This window comes from Varroa destructor, unplaced genomic scaffold, assembly GCF_002443255.2.
Source record: "Varroa destructor unplaced genomic scaffold, Vdes_3.0 BEIS01000006.1, whole genome shotgun sequence".
NCBI lineage: Eukaryota > Metazoa > Arthropoda > Arachnida > Mesostigmata > Varroidae > Varroa > Varroa destructor.
In genome coordinates, this window is record NW_019211459.1 from 28,212,698 (window position 1) to 28,232,801 (window position 20,104).

General features: G+C 41.6%; 1 protein-coding gene across 1 annotated transcript; it reads right to left on the minus strand.

Moving 5' to 3' along the window:
• Window positions 1-3,305: 3,305 nt before the first annotated feature.
• Mi-2 (chromodomain-helicase-DNA-binding protein Mi-2 homolog) lies at window positions 3,306-19,891 on the minus strand. Its single transcript, XM_022811264.2, has 8 exons — window positions 19,751-19,891; window positions 14,588-14,858; window positions 14,174-14,318; window positions 10,694-12,025; window positions 9,616-10,563; window positions 7,974-9,413; window positions 7,138-7,666; window positions 3,306-6,861 (listed from the first exon to the last, which is right to left on the minus strand). The coding sequence occupies exons 1-8, from the start codon at window positions 19,779-19,781 to the stop codon at window positions 5,516-5,518; spliced, it is 6,042 nt and encodes a 2,013-aa protein (XP_022666999.1). The 5' UTR covers window positions 19,782-19,891; the 3' UTR covers window positions 3,306-5,515.
• Window positions 19,892-20,104: the final 213 nt, after the last annotated feature.

The window sequence follows — 20,104 nt, forward strand, 5'->3', positions numbered from 1 at the left end:
CGAAGTCCCTTAAAAATCGGGCGTTGGCCTTTTTCTACTTTGTATTTTTATTCTAGGCTTGAAGCGTACAGGCAGTTCTCATGAACGGTATTCAGATAATTTCACCTATTATGAGGCACACATATACACACGTGGGTCGTCTAAGGATACAGTCAAACTATATTTATTCATTTTTGCTGGAAGTAGTCTAGAATTTCATAAGTGCAGGCGAACAACAATATTTCTCAATATCAGAAAGAATATATAGAATGTAAAATAGTTTGCATTATATGGGTTATATGAATCTTATTGGTTTTACAAAACTAATTTGAGAAATTCGCTAGATGTCCTAGAGGTGGTACTAGGAGATGAATGGCATGATATCTAGCACAATCCTCCCCACGTCTGGAGCACCTACATTTATCGTCAGGCTCGTGGGAACTCGGTTTCCTACAGGGTCTATTGTGAAATCAATGCACGACAAAGCAAATCACAACACGTCTGTTTCGCCGGTTCTCTTTCCACTCATAGTTCTTTACAGCAGTAGTATGTTGGCTAAAAAATACGCTAGGCGTTTTCGAGCCACAAAATGTGGTCCTAGTGTTCTTTTGAAAAATGAAGTTTTGACGCGATTCAATTGTTCGAGGTTCTCCACTATAAAATCTTCCCAAATGGCATGTGTCCCATAGTTCTCAAACAAGCTGAAAGCAGTTGTTAGGTTCAAGCAACGAGGCAAGTCGTTTACTCGTGCTGCCAACACTGCCTTCCTGCATCTTTCGGTGACATGTGCAATAAAACTTCTGCCATTCGCGGAGATTAGCGACTCCAAGTACAAAAACCAATTTACATAAGTATGACACAACTTGACTAAGTGCAAAGTATCATTTTGTCATTGATGGTTATTTTGTTATCTAGAAACGCAGCTAGGAGGTCGAGATTATTTATAGAGACACCCACCTCTTCCAGCGTGAGTATAACCTTGACCCTGTGCGCCGAGTTAAAGGCTCCATTGAACCCGACGAACACCGGGTATGGCATATTGTGCAGCTTGACGCCGGGATGGCGTGTGTACTTTCTAAGTAGTTATTCAGTTTTCTAATTAGCAAGCCTAAGAGAAGCTCATAACACTTATCCCTGCCTTGATGATGGCATGATTAGGTCGCCCTTTCTTTAGGGATCATGAACGGGGCAGTATGTATTTACTGAACTGGGAGTATACCAGTATTTGTATACGTTTATTAAAGAGTGCTGTCCAGCGCGATGCCAGAACGACGGCGCATTTGAGATGCTCGTTGTACTATCCGAACCGACAACTTTTTTTTGTACTATTGTTCTTGTTGAAGAATATCGTGATGTACTGAAATGTACTTCTTCCCACGTTACGACGGTATTATATACCTTGACGCAAACATTTTCTAGGAGTGATTTATGGGAGACGAAAAGCTAAGCGGGTAAGCTGCTGAGCTGCGGTGGTGTATTAGTCACTTGAACTAACTGACGTTGTGCATCAACGATATGTTCAGTCATAGTGCATACGTTTTTCGTTACGTTCTTATAAAAACGGAAGACAAATGGTTGTACTACGATCATAAGCGTGAAAGTTCTGTGCCCTTCGGGCAAGGCTACAAGTATAGTTGAACCGCGGCTTATTCATCTGGAGGGGATGGAGAGGCTACATTGTAAACCGGAAAATTCTAACCAAATATTGCATATCGAATTTCTCATTTCATCGGGTAACAAATTTCGGCCCTCACCACGTCAGCTACAAGAACACTTTCTGAGTGCGTTGCAGGAGCTAGCCTACATAGACGCTATAAGGTGGAGTATGGTGTTTAACAGTCCGCGCAGATGCAACATGGACACGCAAGTTTATCGCCATTGGTACGTGAGCGCGAATGCTTGCACCCTTTGATAGTGAATTATTCTCACCCTATGCATCTATGAGCGAACTTCTTGTACATGATAAGAATGTTGATATCGAAAGTCGCGAGCACGTCTTCAAAAAGCGTGAAGCAGTTTGAGTTTAGCTGATCGGGGCGGGCGTCGAGGTAGTCGACAAGGGCCAGAGAAAGGGCAAGATTACAGATTACTATCAACACTATAACTGACTGGTGTTCTCACAGTGATGCAATTACCTTAATACTTAAGTGTGCAATAACTTGTGCTGATCATTACGAGGACAAATATTCTTTAAACAATGATCTTATCTCAATTTATTTTAGTGGGGTCTAAACATTATGGTCATTTCGCAGACTTGACATCAGCTACGATGCGCGGTATTTTATTTTTTTTCTTGTTCAACAATCAAGCAATCTGAATTTTGCACTTAATGCAAAGCCTGGTGGTTTACGTTCTTGTACATCGTGAACCATGGCACCCGATGGTGTGCAGAACAGATTTAGCAAATCAACCGATATGATATTAGTAGTGGCGAAATTTGGCTCACGTAAATTCAGAAATTACATAACGATATATATAACAGATATAAAAATTACTAGACTTTTAGAATTATTAGATAAAATAATTTTTTAATCAAATCTTTATGGTTAAGTTAAATAATTCATCATATCGACATATTATCTGCGCGTGAGATGTAACTGGTACAAATCGAATGAATAGCATGCGTGTTATTACCTGTGGAAACTATTAATAAGTTTAAATTGTAAAGATTTTTTAAATTATAGCCATATTTTAATATTAGATTATATAAGAATCGGTTATATTTATTGAAATAGCAGCGACCATTTTCGCAACTAGAACCTCAGGAAAGCCGTCTTTGTTGCAACCTTTTTTACTTTAGTTACGCTGCATAAAAAAAGATTTGTGATTCAAACCCTTTTCATTTAGAGGCAAATCGATAGCTTATTATTACTGTGATTACTAATATTATTATTATTATTATTATTAACACAGCTCTACGCGGCTTTATGTAGCAAATATCGGGCTACGAAGACGTTCTTGTGAAACGAAACATGTTCAGGTTCATTTGATGTTCGTCCAGTACGATTTAAAGCTAATCCTAATATTTTATTTAACAGCTCTATTATGATTTAGATCATTGAGTTGTTCAGAATTTCCGGCTGTTTGGTAAAAGCACTGCACTCGGACACAACTATAATAGAATAAAGGCCTTCATTGCCTTTTAAAATACTTTATAGCTTACTTTGCAGCTATTTTAGTTACTTTTCCCCAGATTTAGATAGTAGTATTGTCTATGCATTTCATAACGATGACTAAAACTCAAGATATTTTTGTTTTATGTATTTTAAAATTTAAGCATTAATATATATTGATTCTATGGGGTGGTGCGTTCATAACAAAAACTGTATGAAAAGAAATGAAGTAATTTTATTGATACACATTCAGTTTTGTTGTTGTTACTCTATTTTATTAGAACATTCACCTTTAATTTATCGTCACTTCCGAATTTCCGTGATTTTCTTTTCCATCGGTCATTAGTGTAGTAACTTTATCCTCAAACCGTGGTCACCGTTTTCAAATACTGATGCCAACTCGCACCTATACGAATAACACGAGTCCGTCGCTATTACATTTTGCCTAGCGTGAAGTCTGTTCTTTCTCATATTGTCATTATCGGTTGCCATTTATACCTAGTTCCGACGACCTCGTAGAGCTACCTGTTCGCCACCTTTATATATATACGTATATATATATATATATTATCAGCCCGACCTCGCTCTAACAGGATACCAACACATAATAATAAAAACTCGTGTACTACGCTCGTCGATACTTAAAAATTGTCTCCGTCTTGTTACTCACAAAAATCTTTAGCCTACTATTTCCTTTAATAGGATATTGACCTCATCGCCGCTTTCCACATTAACAGCAATCGCAGTCTATCGTCGTAATCTTAGTTACTGAACCCTTATTCAGGCTGCCAAGACACTTCAGTCTGTTATTCTTTCCATCTGCAGTGGTTCTTTCCACATCAAACGATAGACCGAGTATATTAGTTGTTCTTTCGTCAGTCGATGATTTTTTTAGTGCGATTCATTAATTCATTCATTGTGTGCTATCCTTGTCGTCATGGTCATGATTCGTCACAATTCTGGTGCTTCATGATATAATATTACTTTAACTAATACTTAATGATGATATTTTTGTTATTATTAATATTAGTCATAATATTTACACAACCTGTATATAAATGGGGGGTTCGATTTTTGCTGCTCGATATTTCTGTACGAGGGTTTTTTGCGTTGCAAAGACAAACGTTCTCGCTTTCGTAACATAGAATCATTAAACTTGTTTACTGACTTCAAATACACACTGATTTGTTTATTCTGCCTGCATTTTCTGAACACAAAATATTTACCCTCTTCAAATACCCGTCTCTCAGCCAGACAACCTTCTTGCCGGATTCATAATTATCTCCTGGAGAAATAGTATATAGTTTGTTTTTTTGTTTAGGGCAATCAGATTAGGGAGAAAGCTTCTTCATCAATCATCAGATACATTACTATTCTCGTCTCTCTGTCGATTTTTCGCCACTTTACAATAATTATTATTTAGATGAGCATATTAAATAGAAAATAACGATAATAGTAGCAATAATAATATGGATTGTGGCTAGCAGGCGCAGTGTCATTGCGTGTTCAATGATTAATGACAACACAACAACCTTGAGACACAGGTAAGCCGTTCTCAAGCTCTTGTTGAGGGCCAATGCACTCAATTATATTCCTAAAACACAACATGCCAACTGTACGACAAAGTAGAAGATAGCTAGCTACCCACTAAAAAGTAATATTCTTTCAGGCCTTGCCTCCATGTGATTTTATTTTGTATGCCTTTCTGCCCGAATTTGCCCTGCGTAAGCGTTAACGCAAACAGGGCCTTTCTGGTTACCCATTTGTCGATAGGTATTATTTATAATTGACATATTATTTATATCGTTTGAAACGACCCTCCCTTGTGCTGCTTTTCCATAGTTTTATTCGTATTCTATTTTCCATCGTCATTATCATCAATACTGCTATATGTTTACTGATTTGATGATAAGTCGGTTACATACCGGATCGAAGGAACAACTTTTTTGCCCTTTGACCTCTTGTAACCATTCACAAATCATCACCGCTTTTATTTTCGATCACTTTTTACCAGCGGCAAATATATTTATCCGTACCAGCTAACAAAAATAGATTCCCTGACTTCTTTCTGTTTTTTTTATCCTTGTCAGACAAAGCGTATCGTTCCCCCGTGAGCTACACACAGTACTACTTTCTACCTGCGCTTCCATCCTGATACACCATTTGTGTGCTATAATCGTCGTCATCATAATCTATCTACTATAATTATAATATGTGTAGGTATTTATTACGTGTGTACTGTGTTGAACTGCTGTTCTCGCAGACCACTGCGTACCTCCAATAATCACTTAAAAATCATCTAGGGAAAAATGTTATGATGGTGGTGACGGTGGAGGTGATGAACAAACGAGAGGGGTTTACGGGCTGCTAGCGACTGTGCGTGTGACGCTAGTTACGACAGCTGTTACTTGTTGTTGACACATTCAACGCTGCTTTGAGTTGGTGCTGGTGCCGCCACCTGCTCCTCCTGGTAAGAGGCCTGTAGGCGTAATTGAAATCCCCGCCCGACTGAGTTGCGCTGCCGCAAGTGGGTTCTTAGCAAAAGCCAGCTGTAGGGCAGCGGCTTGTTGTTGAAGTGCTGCAGCTGTTAGGGCTTGCGCTTGAGCCTGAGCCTGCTGGACGGCTTGGGCCTGTGCCTGAGCTTGGGCTTGCGCCTGCGATTGTTGAACAGCAGCCGCTTGAGCCGCTTGCGCTTGTTGCGCTGCAGCTGCAGCTGCAGCAGCTGCCTGTGCCTGAGCTTGAGCCTGTTGAACGGCTTGAGCTTGCGCTTGAACCTGCGCTTGTTGAGCCTGCGCAGCCTGCGCTCCTACGGTAGGTGGCAATGGCGGAGTTCCACCAGCCAAACGTGAAAGGATGCCACGCTCACTCATTTGCAGGCGCTGAGCAACCGGTGGAATTCGTGCTAAGGTGGCAGGTAATCGGCTCACGTCACTTTTCATATCGGAAAGGAGCTCTTCGAGCTGATTGAGGACTTTGTGCAGCACGGCGTTAGCTGGCTTGTTGCCTGCTACAGACTCCTTCGACAGGTGCTGATGCGACTCGGCAAGACATTCGAGCTCAGCAAACCGAGCGTTTAGTGCCATGGCTGGATGTGCCGGGTCCTGCGTCAGGTTAAGGTAGGCAGCTCTGCGCAACTGCTCCTCAATAACGAGTGCTTGTTCCAATAGCTTGAAGCGGCGTGCCAAGAATTTGTTCTTGATATCTAGAAAGTTTCCTTTGCCTTGTTCGCTCTTGAAGGGCTCATTGATGATGGCAAATGCTAAATCATTCTGGATGTCTTGCCACCGGCCATAGCCGTGCTTGACGATACCAGCCAGAAGCCAATAGTCATGACGACGGTGCCAAATCTCAAACTCCTTGCCGGGACAAGCAGCCTCCTCGTTTTGCCAGAGCGTATGTAACTCGGTAAAGCCACCATCAGCTACGTTGAACATGAACTTCCTTTTAGAAATTGACTCAGAGGGTAACCCCAGCTTTGCTATTTTTTCTTCTGTTTCAGCGGTAGTTTCGGTCTCGGTCTTATCTTTTTCATTTTCTTTATTCTCAGAAGGCTTAGACTTGTCTTCTGCAGCCTTCTCATCTTTCGACTCCTCCTTGATAGCTTCGTCCTTTCCCTCAGCCTCTGTCTTTGCTTTTTCATCTTCTTTATCTTTAGTGTCCTTGGGATTTTCAGCAGGTTCTGGCTCTTTTTTAGTTTCGACATAGGCCTTCTCTGATTCCTTGGCATCTGATTTCTCTTCTTTTTTGGTCGCTTCTTGCTCATCGCCACCTAGATATGATAAAAAAGCTAAGTTATCAAGTCGTGTCTCAGAATATTCGTTTAAGAGTGTACTAAGAGTATTCCTGATGGAAACTTCAGGTTCTAGCGTAGAGCAAACGAAATCTCCTAAATAATTTAATAACTAAGATTTACTGGTGAGTATCTGTTTCTAGCCCCTTTCAGCTCTACTAATGTTGCTCCTACTAATGCTGTAAATAGCAATTGAGGACAATACCATTGCTTCTTGTGTTTCTAAAACGACCTTCGCTATTAACATAAACATACCTGCTTCGGTGGGCTTCGCATCTTTCTCTGCGACAGCAGCACCAACAACGCCATCTTTAATGTCGCTAACTTCTTTGTCCTTGTCGGTTTTCGATTCAGGAGATCCGTCTGTTTTCTCTTTCTGTTCTTCATCTTTAGTTTCTTTGGCTTTTGCCTCTGCCTCCTCATCCTCTTTCTTCTTGGCCTTATTCAGGCCAAGCTCTTCCGATGTCATGCTTGCTACACCATTAATATGCTCAAATTCCTGCACCTTTTTGCGTATCAGCGACATAACTCCTATACGTGTAAGAACATGTTGTCGACTAAGACCTTCGCGAGGAACGCCGTCAGCAAATGTTTCTGAATTATCAGCACCCGGCTCGCAAAGATGACGCATAAATAATGAGACATACGCTTTGAAATTCTTTTCCGATTTTCCACGGAGGTCTCGCACTAGCCACTGGGAGTTGAAAGCGTCTTGTGGAGGCATACCGTATCGCATGATAGCATTAAGGAATGCTCGCCGCTGGCGGGCATTGAAGCCCAAAACCTGCAACGCACCCAGCAGAGATGAATTAACAAATGAAACCAGTACTATCGGCTCGAACAAGTGTCTTGTATGCAAATTCCTTGCATAAAAATACACTACGAATAACTTTCCGGCTGAAGTAGCAAATCTGTCTGTACAGCGTACAAAAAATATGTAGCTCAATATCGTTGTACAAAAGTTATGCAGCTGTAATAAAAAGTGTTACTGAATATTTCGTGATTTCTTTACTTTTTGAAAATGACGCATATCGTGAGACGTTAACGACGTGTCCACATTGCGTTACTGTAATATTAAACAAATTGCCTACCTCAATATTGCCGTTAACCTTGGCGAGTAGCGGTGGAAGCGGACGATCCTTTTCGCTTTTACGGCTCCGGCGCAATTTGTCCATATTTCCACCTTCCTTATCATCAAAGTCATCATCGTCGCCATCGGACGGCATGCTGAAATCAGAATTATAGTCAGACACCGGCTCATTCCAGTTGTCGTCAAGTTGGCGTCCTCTTGTTGAACCGCCCTGTTCCGTATCGTTGTAGTTCACTTGGCGACGTACGCGCTTCCCCTTGCCTAGCTGGCCCGAAATAATTTCCTGTTGTTGCTCATAGTGATGACGCAGAAGCTTCTCCCAGTACGCGGGATCAGCACTCTCCACCTCTTCCTTGATAATCTCGGTTTCGGGCTCCTCCTCGGTGGCGTCCTTCTTTACATAAGCCGCCACCTTGAACGAGTCAAGGTACTCATTAGCAGCCATTTCCTTCTCTTCAATGCCTTCCTTGGTACGATCAAGAAGCTGGACGATGGCTTTGTCATCGTAGTGAATAGCATTGTCTTCGCCATCTTCATCCTTGAACAGTTCTTCCGTTCCGAAGCGCAGAATATCGTCCAGCTCCTGTTTTGACATGGCAGCATTACCCTGTCGGCCCATTCCAGGACGTACAACAAGATGAGTCAACATCATTTTTTTCTTTGCTACTTGAGTGACTCTCTCCTCTACGGAAGCGCGCGTGACAAATCGATATATCATTACTTTGTTTGTTTGGCCAAGACGGTGAGCGCGCGAAAAAGCCTGAATATCGTTATGCGGATTCCAGTCACTATCGTAAATGATGACAGTGTCTGCTGTGGCGAGATTAATACCCAGACCTCCAGCTTTTGTTGATAACAAAAAGCAGAATTGTTCAGCATCAGGCTTATTGAAGCGATCAATAGCTTCCTGGCGCATTGTTCCTGTGATACCTCCGTCGATACGCTCATATTTGTAGCCCTCACCTTCAAGAAAGTCCTCCAGAAGATCAAGCATCTTGGTCATCTGTGAGAAAATCAGCACACGGTGGCCCTGCTGCTTAAGCAGTTTCATCATCTTCTGCATAACAATCATTTTACCGCATGATTTCACGAGACTGTTTACAGTAAATGCTCCGTTGGCTAAACGTTCGGCTTCAGTTTGCGCCGCCGGGAACAAGAAGGGATGGTTACAACACTTCTTAAGATCCATCATAATATTTAGAAGCGACACAGATTGGCCCCCTCCTTTAATAGAAAGCGCATCGTAGTTACGCGTCAAGATCCACTTGTAATACTTCTTTTGTATGGGGCTGAGCTCGACGCGGACAATGAATTCGCTTTTGGAGGGCATGCCCGTTAGGACGTCGGCCTTGAGTCGCCTCAGGAGGTGGCAGCCCAGCAGGTCATGCAGTTTCTTCACCTGCTCCTCCTTAGCGATGTCCGCGAACTCGTTCAGGAACCCCTAAAAAACAACGATATTGTATTAGATAACCTGTAAATAAAAATTAGAAGAATAAGCAGCAATTTGCTGGCAGTTGAGTAACTATAAGGAACGCATAGGAGCAAAATACCTAGAGTAACGTTCGGCTTGTCGCAAATGAGTTTAAATAAAACGATCACATACAGCGATTATATCTGAGTAAAATAAATATTGAAACACTTACTTGTAAATCATTGAAGTTCGCCGGGGAGAGGAAGTTCATGAGGTGGAACAGCTCTTCCAGATTATTTTGCAGTGGTGTTCCTGTGAGTAAAAGCTTGTACCGAATCGGATATTGACTAAGCACCTTGAAGAACTTAGACTGATTTGATTTCAGGCGATGAGCTTCGTCTACTACTAGAACGTGCCAGTCGATACTGCCAAGCAATGCCTGGTCCATAGAGATGAGTTCATAAGATGTGAGAAGAGCGTGAAATTTTATAGGTGCGTCTTTTTTCATCTTAAAAACCTTGTTCGAACTGCGGACAGCTTTTTCTTCGAACGAAAATTCGTTCTCACGAATAACGGCACGTGAATCTTTATCGCCCACGTACGTCACGACGTACATTTCTGGTGCCCATAATTCAAACTCGCGTTCCCAGTTGATCAGTGTAGAAAGCGGCACAGCAACGAGGAATGGCCCACGTGAGTGGCCTTCTTTATAAAGCGAGTAGAGAAATGTGATAGTTTGGATGGTCTTTCCGAGACCCATTTCATCGGCGAGAATTGTGTCAGTACGTTGGCCCCATGAAAAGCGAAGCCAGTTAATGCCCTCCAGCTGGTACGGATGCAGTTGATTGCCGTTTTCTACTACGTACGGCGGTTGACCTTCATATTTCTTTTTGGGATCGTTAAGAGGCTTCTCAAATGGTGGCACAGAGTACCGACCAAACGCCTCTGTCTTTTTCTTGCTTTTGGATGGTTTGCTTCCAGGTTTCTTATTACAAACATTCTCTGTATGTTCCATGAGGGCTCGGAAATCCCAGTACTCCTGGACAAACTTCTTCATATCCGTAATCTCAAACTCCCCGCCATTATCTTCTACTTCCCAAGTGCAAGCTGAGTAGTCTAGCTCACGCCACTTTATTAAGTATACATTTTGTCCGGCGCGGTATGTGCGATGATTAATTACCTAAAAAAAAGAGACCTTAATTTTTAATAAAATTGCTATTGCATCAATTGTTCACTAAAATATTTTATGGGTGATGGATGCACTTTTATTAAATCAATCTTATTAAATTAAGCTGAAATGTCTATCTTACCCTACTTATTTCCAACCACTCGGGTTTGATTCCGTAACGATAATACTTTTCCTCCAGTTCAGCGTAGTGTTTATCTCGTTTGGCCAAAGACGATTTATGGTTAGGGAGATCTTCGGCTTGCGGGGGCTCATCCATGTCATTTTTTCGAGAGTAGTTCCGCAACAATGACGGATGGAAAACGTCCAACTGCAATTCATTGGCCCAAGAACAATGCCAGTACGACATGTCGTGCCATTTGATAAAAAACAAACGATATTTTACAGGCTCACGCGGTTCTGGCTTCTTCTTTTCTTTGTCCTCTTCGCCCTCTTCCTTTTCTTTTTCATCTTTGTCGTCCTTCTCGTCTTCCTCGTCTTCCTCGTTTTCGTCTTCCACTTTCCACTCGGCCCATTTCCACGACAGAATGCGCTGAACGCGCCCTTTCAGGGGTTCGCACGCACATCTTGGGCAGGTCCATTTGCCCGCAGGCGCACGCGAAATCGGTGGGAACACACAGTCGAGATGGTATGAACCAGGACATTGATCACAATGTAGCAAATCTCCACCTTCCTTGCAAGAGCGACAATATTCCATATGTTCATCACCACCACCCTCCTTATTTTTGCTGCTGCTGCTGCTGCCACCTTTCGAGCGGGGCCCGGCAGCCTCCTGAGCATCGGGAGCTCCGCCCTCAGCCGATATCCCGTCGCCTTCACAGCGCGGGCAGCTCCAGCGTCCCTCAGGAGGCTCCTCGAGCTCCGGTTCGAGACACACAAGATGATAGGCACGTGGACACGTGTCACAGAGGATCACTTCACCACCCTGTTGACATACCTCACAGTAGTCCTGGTGATCGGTGTCATATGCGTCCTCGTTGTCCGATGATGCCTTCTTACCACTGCGTTTAGGTTTGGCGACGCTCGAGCTGGTGCTGGGTGCTTGCTTACCAGCTTTAGCAGGGGCGCTACGTCGAGCACCTCGCTTTGGCGCCGCTGCAGCGGCTTCCTCGAGGGCAGCCTCAAAATTTGCGTCGCTGTCGTCATCCTCCTGGACGTCTGCTTCCTCGTCCGACGACTGATTAGGCCGCCGACGCCCGGAGACGCGTTTTCCACCTATCTTGATCTTAATAGCAGGTACCTTTTCTTTCTTAGCGGCCTGCGCATTTTTCCGGCCTCGCTTTAACGGCTTATCATCGTCCTTTTCTTCTTTTGTCTGTTCCTGTTCTAGAAGCTCCGGCTTCGGATGACCTTTAGAAAACTCTGCCCACTTAGCCGACATCAACGCGATGATTTTAGCCATAGCAGCTTTTGGATTGGCCTTTTGAATCAATGGCCGAATTTTCATAGAATACACCTAAAATCGGTGATGTTACAAACCATTCAATTGCACATATTTAGTATATATGGATAGGTACGGTGTCCTAGCTCATTGAAATATAGCAACAATAACGCAACTGTAATTAAAAAGTTTTAAATCAATACATAATAAGTGTCTCAAGCGAATCTGGTAGATTTTGAAACTGAATAGCTTTTGAATCACGCACTGTTTACAGACGATTTTTGGCTGGTAGTACTTCAGTTTTCTTGTGAGTGATCATTAATTGCGTTTACCCCCGGAGGAATGAGTTACAAAGAGAAAACATCTTTTAGTGTCGAAAATCAACGCTCAGTGGTAAAGTTTTTGTTCCTTGAAAGCCACAGCGCTGTAGAAATTTATCAAAGATTGGCAAAAATATTAGGCAAAGGGGCCTTAGGCACAGTATGCAAATGATGCAAACATTTCAAAAACCGAAGTTGGAACGTCGAAGTCTAACAAGAAAGTGACCAGATGTGAACACGTGAAGGACAACAACGCATTGCCGCAATCTAGGAAGTTTTCATGAATGCAAAGTTCGAATTCTAAGAACTCCGCCGGTCAAAACTGGCATTTCACAAATAACGTGTCACAAAATTATAACCCAAATACTGAAAATCCGAAAGTGGATAAAGATCTGTCAGCCGGGAATTGATTCCAGGCTGGTTCGTTAAAAATGTGTGTAGTGTATGTAGACCCTTAATTAGTAAAAAAAGCGCCTCCGTGAGGCATAACAATTTAATCTCTGCCATTGGTCAAAAAAATACCAGGCGAGAGAATGGTGTCGTCCTGCGACGAAATCGAGTTGGATAACAGTGTCAACTAGTTCCAGACTTAAAGAGATGATAATACTTGCAATGGAGATCAAGAGCATCTAGTACCATGAAATACTCGCCGAAAATTGAACAATCAATGCCCCCGGCTAGCTTAAGTTCCTCAAGAACCGTAGGAACAGCAATCGAAAACACGCAATCAGGTTACTTGACGCCAATGCCAGACCGCATCTTATTTTTTCAAGTATTTCTTAAATTGAGCAAAGGAATATACAACGTTGACTTCAGCTCGCTTATTCCTATGCATGGGACTTGCCATGCCCTAAAAAGGGCAATCTTATATTTCGGTATCAACTTATTTCGAGAACCCGCAGATGGGGACGCGAATAACATGTATATAGCTGTCCAGAACCTATCAGAGCGCTGGGACAAGTGTGTAAAAAATAAAGGAGAACGCCTATACCACGTATTAAAGAAACCATCAAATTAACCTAATTAGTTCAAACATTATTAATTTCAAAATCTCTTGGATCCGCTTGTAACCGTATATATATATACATATATATATATATATACGGTTTTGGCGTATCATATCATATCGCGAGTCGTAGCGCTGCGTCTGGAGCTAAAATTTTTCCTTTACGATAGAAACAAAGCATTTTAGACAAAACTATCTTTGTTAAGAGACAGTCTTAGAAATAAAGCATGTTTTTGTTTAAACGGATATTTTCAACATTTTTCGCATGTGCCGAAAATGTCACTTGCGGCGGTCATGAAACATATCTAACATCGCCTGCGACCACAGCCTTAATTCGGGCCCTAATTGACTCACTAATCATTTTTAAAATATTCCTTCTTTACTCCACAATTGACTTAATAATAACTTACTAATAATAGCATGCACTAAGCGATATTGGTAGGTGTAGACTCATTAAAGTGTGACCTGCTGCATATAAAAGGTTTAACGGAATTAAATCTTTGGCCAATAGCAATTCGAAAGTCCTAATAATACAAGGACTCAAAACGGCTTAAAAATTGAAAAGGCGTAAAAATTTTAAGAGGCTGACGGTTAGAACTTCCGAGCTGTGCTAACCCACGAGGATTTAAAGCGCCTAATTTTGAATTGATATTCTTCTGGCCATTAGTTTCTGTATTAAAAACCTAAGTGGATTAAAGGTAACTTTTTGATACACTTTAGCTAACTGCAAGTAAATCGAGCTCTCTATGTTTAAATCCTTTTGAGGATCTTCCAAGAGTCGTGTGTGAAAGCATGCCCACTACGACAAACAGCCCGTCAAAGTTTTCTTCAACCTACACACACACATTCACATATATATATATATTTTTTTTTTCAAATTAGTTGGCTTTCATTTACCTTATATGACGTTAGCTCTTGATAATCTTCATCAGTATACTCAGTCATGGCATCAACCATTTGGAATTCTTCAAGAATTTCAGCTACCGATTTGGTATTTGATTCATTTTCTTCCTGTGCAACAGCGCTCTCACCGCGTCGTTTACTGTAACAAACAGAATGAAGTATTTATTTCAACATCAACGCATGGAAAGAAGAAAGAGATATGCAACAATATATAGTTTTCCCAACATTAATTTTTGTCTTGCTACAGTTATTTAGCACAAAATTGATCTAATAAATAAGGGACATGTTATTTGTTATTACTAATGACAGAGAGCGAATTTTCTTTGCTGCAGTTCTACGTATTCTGGGTGCGAAAATACGTGTCTTATATGCAGTCTATAATATTGTACCATATTAATATAAGTTTACCTGGGCTTAGCTGTGTATTCTTCGTCGCTTTGTTGTGCTGCATCGCTTTCGGCCTTACTGTTCTCATCATCGTCGCTGTTAGCTGCCGCGCGGCTACGACGTTTCTTTTTCTTTGCTTTTTTGTCTCTCTGAGCTGCCTTACGCTTTTTTGCCTTGCGACTTCCGCCCCGGCGCTGACCGGCCCCGGATTCTTCCTCTTCGCCAGCTTCATCGTAGTCAACATCGGCGTTGGCACCCCCTCCTTCAACTTCTTGCTCCTCTTCTGAACCCCCTGACAAATCGAAACAGAACTAAATTAAAAACTAAGCATCGCAGGCGATGGAAACTATAGTGATAAGACAGGCGTAACTTAAGCATTTATTCTAATAGATGTAAGTATTTCATATAGCATAGAAGTTATGTTTCAAATATGTAACCTTTGAGGCACTTTCTTCTTCCGAATCTACCGAAATAGATTTGCTCTAGCGTTGGACTATTCCGCCTCAGCAAGAAACTGAGCTATTTCGTCCAAAGATTGTACTTTCCTATACTATCTAGTAATTGCTTCCTCATTTTGCTCACTCAGTGGCACCCGGATACTGTAGATTTGATGTGAAGGCGTTATGAGAAAAATATCTGGTCTTCTCTCGACAGTAATTCTTCATGTAGTGGGTTGTTCAGTATCAAACGTGACAAATATTACCCTCATATTTCAAAATGACGCTACTCGGTAATAATGCGATATTCTATTATCCTTTTTCTGCATTCAAAATACGTTCGTATTTTTTTAAAATCAAAGACCATCCATTCGGATAATGTCACTACAATTTTATCCTGGCAAACTGCAATGTGCCACGGAAAACGCGAACGAATAGTTTACGAGGACAGGTTCTACTGTGGAACTACAGCCGTAGGCAGCTCGCTGTAAGATACTCTGTAAGGGATCTACTATTAAAAACACCGCGAGCTATTCGTTCGAAATATTCCAAGGCAGAAACTTTGAATTCGAACGTAAATTGCAGGGGGCAGCCATTTGCAAAGGTGAATCACGAAAAATCAAGAGTACAGTGAAAACCGACCCAACTCAAAGTGGACGGGTGTTAGCACTTACGTTTGACCCATGAAAAAATATCTCCTTTGAATTCACTTTGATCAATAAGGTAAACATATTTGGGTGTTACATGATTTGAGCGAAGATCAAAAACGCAGACTCGTAAAGATCCTTGCTTCTCTTTGCTCTCACATTATAACAGTGATCCATCCTCACACCGAATTGAAATTTGAACTGAAAAAATAGATTCTCTACGATAATCGCAGACGGTCACATCAATGAGAGGCATAATTTAACTGACGGGGCATCAACTTAAAACAGCTGTAATAGGTTGTAGTCCGGTTAATAATGATGTGCAAATTTTATCCGTAACTTGGTTAGTCCGGGTTTGTCAGCAATTGGAAAAGGAAGCGAAAAAACTAATTAGATGGGCAAAAATAGTCAACAAAGGTAAACCACCCCCTGATAACGGTCCATCTCACGCCAAAAGATTCACGGTGTTAAAACGCAGTAATTACAGCTAGATGCTCATTGTCATCCACTGTACTCACCAAACAATACGCTTACAGATTACCATTTTTTCCAAATTCTCAAGAACTTTCTAATATCGAAGTTATTATGATATCGAAATTGCTTTTTGGCAATTTATCGTATCTCATGCACCAGCGTAATAAGTCACCATCCAAAGGGCAGAAGATCACAGATAATAATGGCATACACTTCGACTGAAGAAAGGAACAAGGCTGCGAAAAGTTCGAAAAGTAAGAGTTCATTATGTTACGTTTTTATAAAGTCCGGTACCTAAACTGATGAGTTTCTTCTAACATTGTTTACCTATACATAAATAAAAAGGTGCATTTTTAAGTAGATACGTTCTAAAACGACGAGATTAACTTGTAGCAATTAGTACTGGTCTCGTCTAGATTTCAGCTCTACCTTTGATGGCGTTTTTAAAAAAGATATCAAATGTCGTAGGCTGTCAACTCCGTCAGTAATCGTAATGACGCCATAATTTATTCACGTACCCTAATTTGTTGTTAAATATCTAAGATTTTAATTCATTGTGAACAATGGCCATCTAGTTTGTTTCGAAAACAAATGCATAAGTCTAGGGTTTTTTAATATCATAGCCACAAAAAAACTATAAAAGGTGTTGTCAATGAGAAACAATTTCAAGAACATTATTTCTGAGTAGATTCAACAAGCGTCAAATAGTCGGCTAATGTTTAACAAGGCTACAACTTTTAATTGCTAAAATAAAAACCTTTTTCCAAACCGACAAAAAAAGTCATTATTTTTAACGAATTAGAGACCTCTGTGAACTGACTTTGGCCAGGCAGTATGATGATATGTACGTGAGTCAAACGTAACTGTAAATCGGTATTAAAAAGAAACATAAATATTGGCAACGCTCCCAGAAGGTTGCTCGGGAGCCGAAAGAATTAGGTTGGGCGTTTGTTGACCACATTAAAGGCTTCCGCTGCCGTGATTGCTTCTAGTATCATCTGTATCATTGTCAAAACCATGAGTATACCAGCTTGTCATGCGTGTGTCCTTCCACTGACACAAGCCCACTCATTCGCATTCGCGTCTCTCTCTCGTAGTCAGTTGGTTAATGGTTTTCAGTCACTCTTTTTCTAACTTTTCTTCGCCGTCGTTTTCCTCGGAGGCACTGTATCAGTTGCAGATAGCGCCGAGTCCATCGATGAAGACAGCGATAACGGCACACGATGATGTTGTTCTCGGCGCTGGTGATATAGTGAGTGTTGTTGTTGTTGTTAAACAGTGGGGCGACAGAAGACAGTTTATTGTTGCCGCTGCTGCTGCAGTGCTGCCGAGTGACGGCCGCGGGTTCGTTAACCCGCCACCGCTGCTTATAGGTGCTTCTGTTGCAGCAACAATTTTGTAGGCGCTATAAGTGTCAAGCCTATTTCGGCTGGCGTTTGCCAAGAGGTCAAAGTCGGCTAGACAATCATAATAAATTGGGCCTGTAGGCTTTAAATACCATTTCCATTACAGCAATATATGAATAAACAGAACTTTACTGGTCAACCTATCAACTTAAAGATGAAACAAATGAAAAACTTAATATGCACCTATCAACAATGTCGTTTTGAGTTTTCTATCTCCCTTGCCGCCTCCAGTTTTACCTCCTTGCCCTTTTCATTCTTCTACAAACCCACTAGTGATCTTGCTGCTGCTACCGCTGCTACCTTATAGAAGTAGCTACAAAGCAATTATTATGCGGTAGTTATATAGCGCAATATAGAAGTGCAAAACTAAAACATGATAGGCCTTTGTCGCTATCTCATTGCAGTGCCTACCGTAATCAAACAGCAGCAGCGAGCAGGACACAAGTAATATCATCTGTGCTGCGTGTGTACTGTGATGCAGTGCGACGCAGAGATGAAATTAGCAGATACATGAACATTCTAATCAAGAAACGACGTATTAAATTCATAGACATTTAAGTCTTCTATTAATTTCGTACAATGTTAGTATGTTTTTCTGCCGAGATTTCGCCCGTTGATCCACTAGCGCCATAATAATGCTCTCAGGACTATAAATACTATAGTTCTTGTATAACCCACCAAGTCATTACGCAATACAACTCTTTAAGAACGACATAGTGATAGACTTGGCTTTGCCTAATTAGACGGCTGTACGTACGTGAAAAGGTTCCTGTACTTTCACGAGACTTTACTAGACAGAGTTTATGTTGTGCCGGCTTATAAAGTAGACGTGAACTAATAGAGATATCTATTTTGAACGTTACAAAAGTATTTTTATGACAATTGTCCTCTAAAATGGATGTTGGGTGTACTAGCTGTAGTTTCGGAAGTTGCTATTTGCATTGAAGATTAGTGTCAAAAAAGCATTCAGAAAAGAAGCATCATAAATTACTGAAAACACAGTGATGAATGCCATAGTTTTAATATTATAGAAACGTTGGAATTATTGTAAAATGCGCAATATAAATTTTTGATACGTTTTACATGCTCGGAAGGGTGAGAAGGGGGTCATGGGGAACGAATGTCCATCCGTTTTTATATATACATATATAAGTAGATCACTACATATATACAATCATGTTGTTTAATAATAAAGATTGGTGTGAATATAAGCGAACGAATACATATGACGTTTATCTTTGCGTATTTCATTCATGCTTTGTAGCAGAATCTAGGGGCTGAGGATAGGCCGGCATCGCAAAATACAGGTAACGCTAACCTCTTTATAGCTTGTGTAATGATACTACCATAATTGATTAAAAAATTAGGAGGCATTTCGATTTAACTATAGCGAACGCGATCGGAAAAAATCTGTTAACTTATGTCCCTAATTCCTGCTAGAATTATAGCAGCAGCCTTAGTCTTGCAATAGGAACAAAAAGGCAGCGATGTAACCATAAAATCACAAAGAAACAGAGATTATCAGAAAAGTGAATGTATAGTATTGTACAGTACAATGTATTCGCATGTCTTAGTTTACTCTGTCGTCTATCGTCTCCTGTGGTTGTCGACTTGTGATGTCTACCGCTGAAACCCAATAGAGGCGCGTTCTTTTGCAATAGCTAAGCGAGCCTTTCAAAAAAATACACATCTTCCTTTTTAAGAAATTTACTGAAGCAGTATGCCAAGTTCATCTATAGCGAAAGTACAGAAAAAATCAGTATCAAAGAGCAACACAGAAGCTAGGCCTAACTCGAACCGAAAAGCGCCGCCGGTAGCGAAGAGTTCGCACCCGGAGAGTTTGGCTGATTGGCTGGTTGATCTGTAGGTCTATGTGTGGCTACGAACACTTATTGACACAGCTCCCTCCCCCCTCCCGCTACACAGGCGACGCCATCGGGTTTGTTCGGAGCGATTAGGTCTTGAAAAAATAATTGGTAAAACACGTATATCAGCTTCATCATTCCAATAAGTAACGTCTTACCGGTATTTGAACATGATACGGGTGCACATCTCTGTATGATATGATATGATGATATGCGTGTCTATGTGTGTGTGTGCACAGACGTGTGGTGTCCTGAAGGACTGGCTTAAGCCGGGTTGATGCCATGGCTGTCGGTACTACTGGGTGCGGAGTTTTTGTGTTGTCAGGGACTTTTGTATGGAAGGGAATGAACTTACCACTGAAGTTCTCCTCGTCGAGATCGGCCATACCGGCTTTTACCGAAGCCCGGTCAGGGCCCACGTTACGACAGTTCCTCTAGAGGCAACACCAAACAATAGCGGAGGTAACACGTTCCCTCAGCTCTTCTAAGTGCCACAAACTTCACCACTACTTGCCGCGGGATAACCACCGATCAAACGATGCTCACAGCAGCTCCGAGCTGCCGATGCTGCCGAGAAGCCGCCGAGTTGCGAGGGAGAGATGGCGGCTGCTTAAGGCTACTGTCGTATGTCTAGAACACTAACTCGTTTGTTCTGCCAAACAAACTTGCGACGGTGGCGAGACGCTCATCCGTTCAAATGAAACGCGGG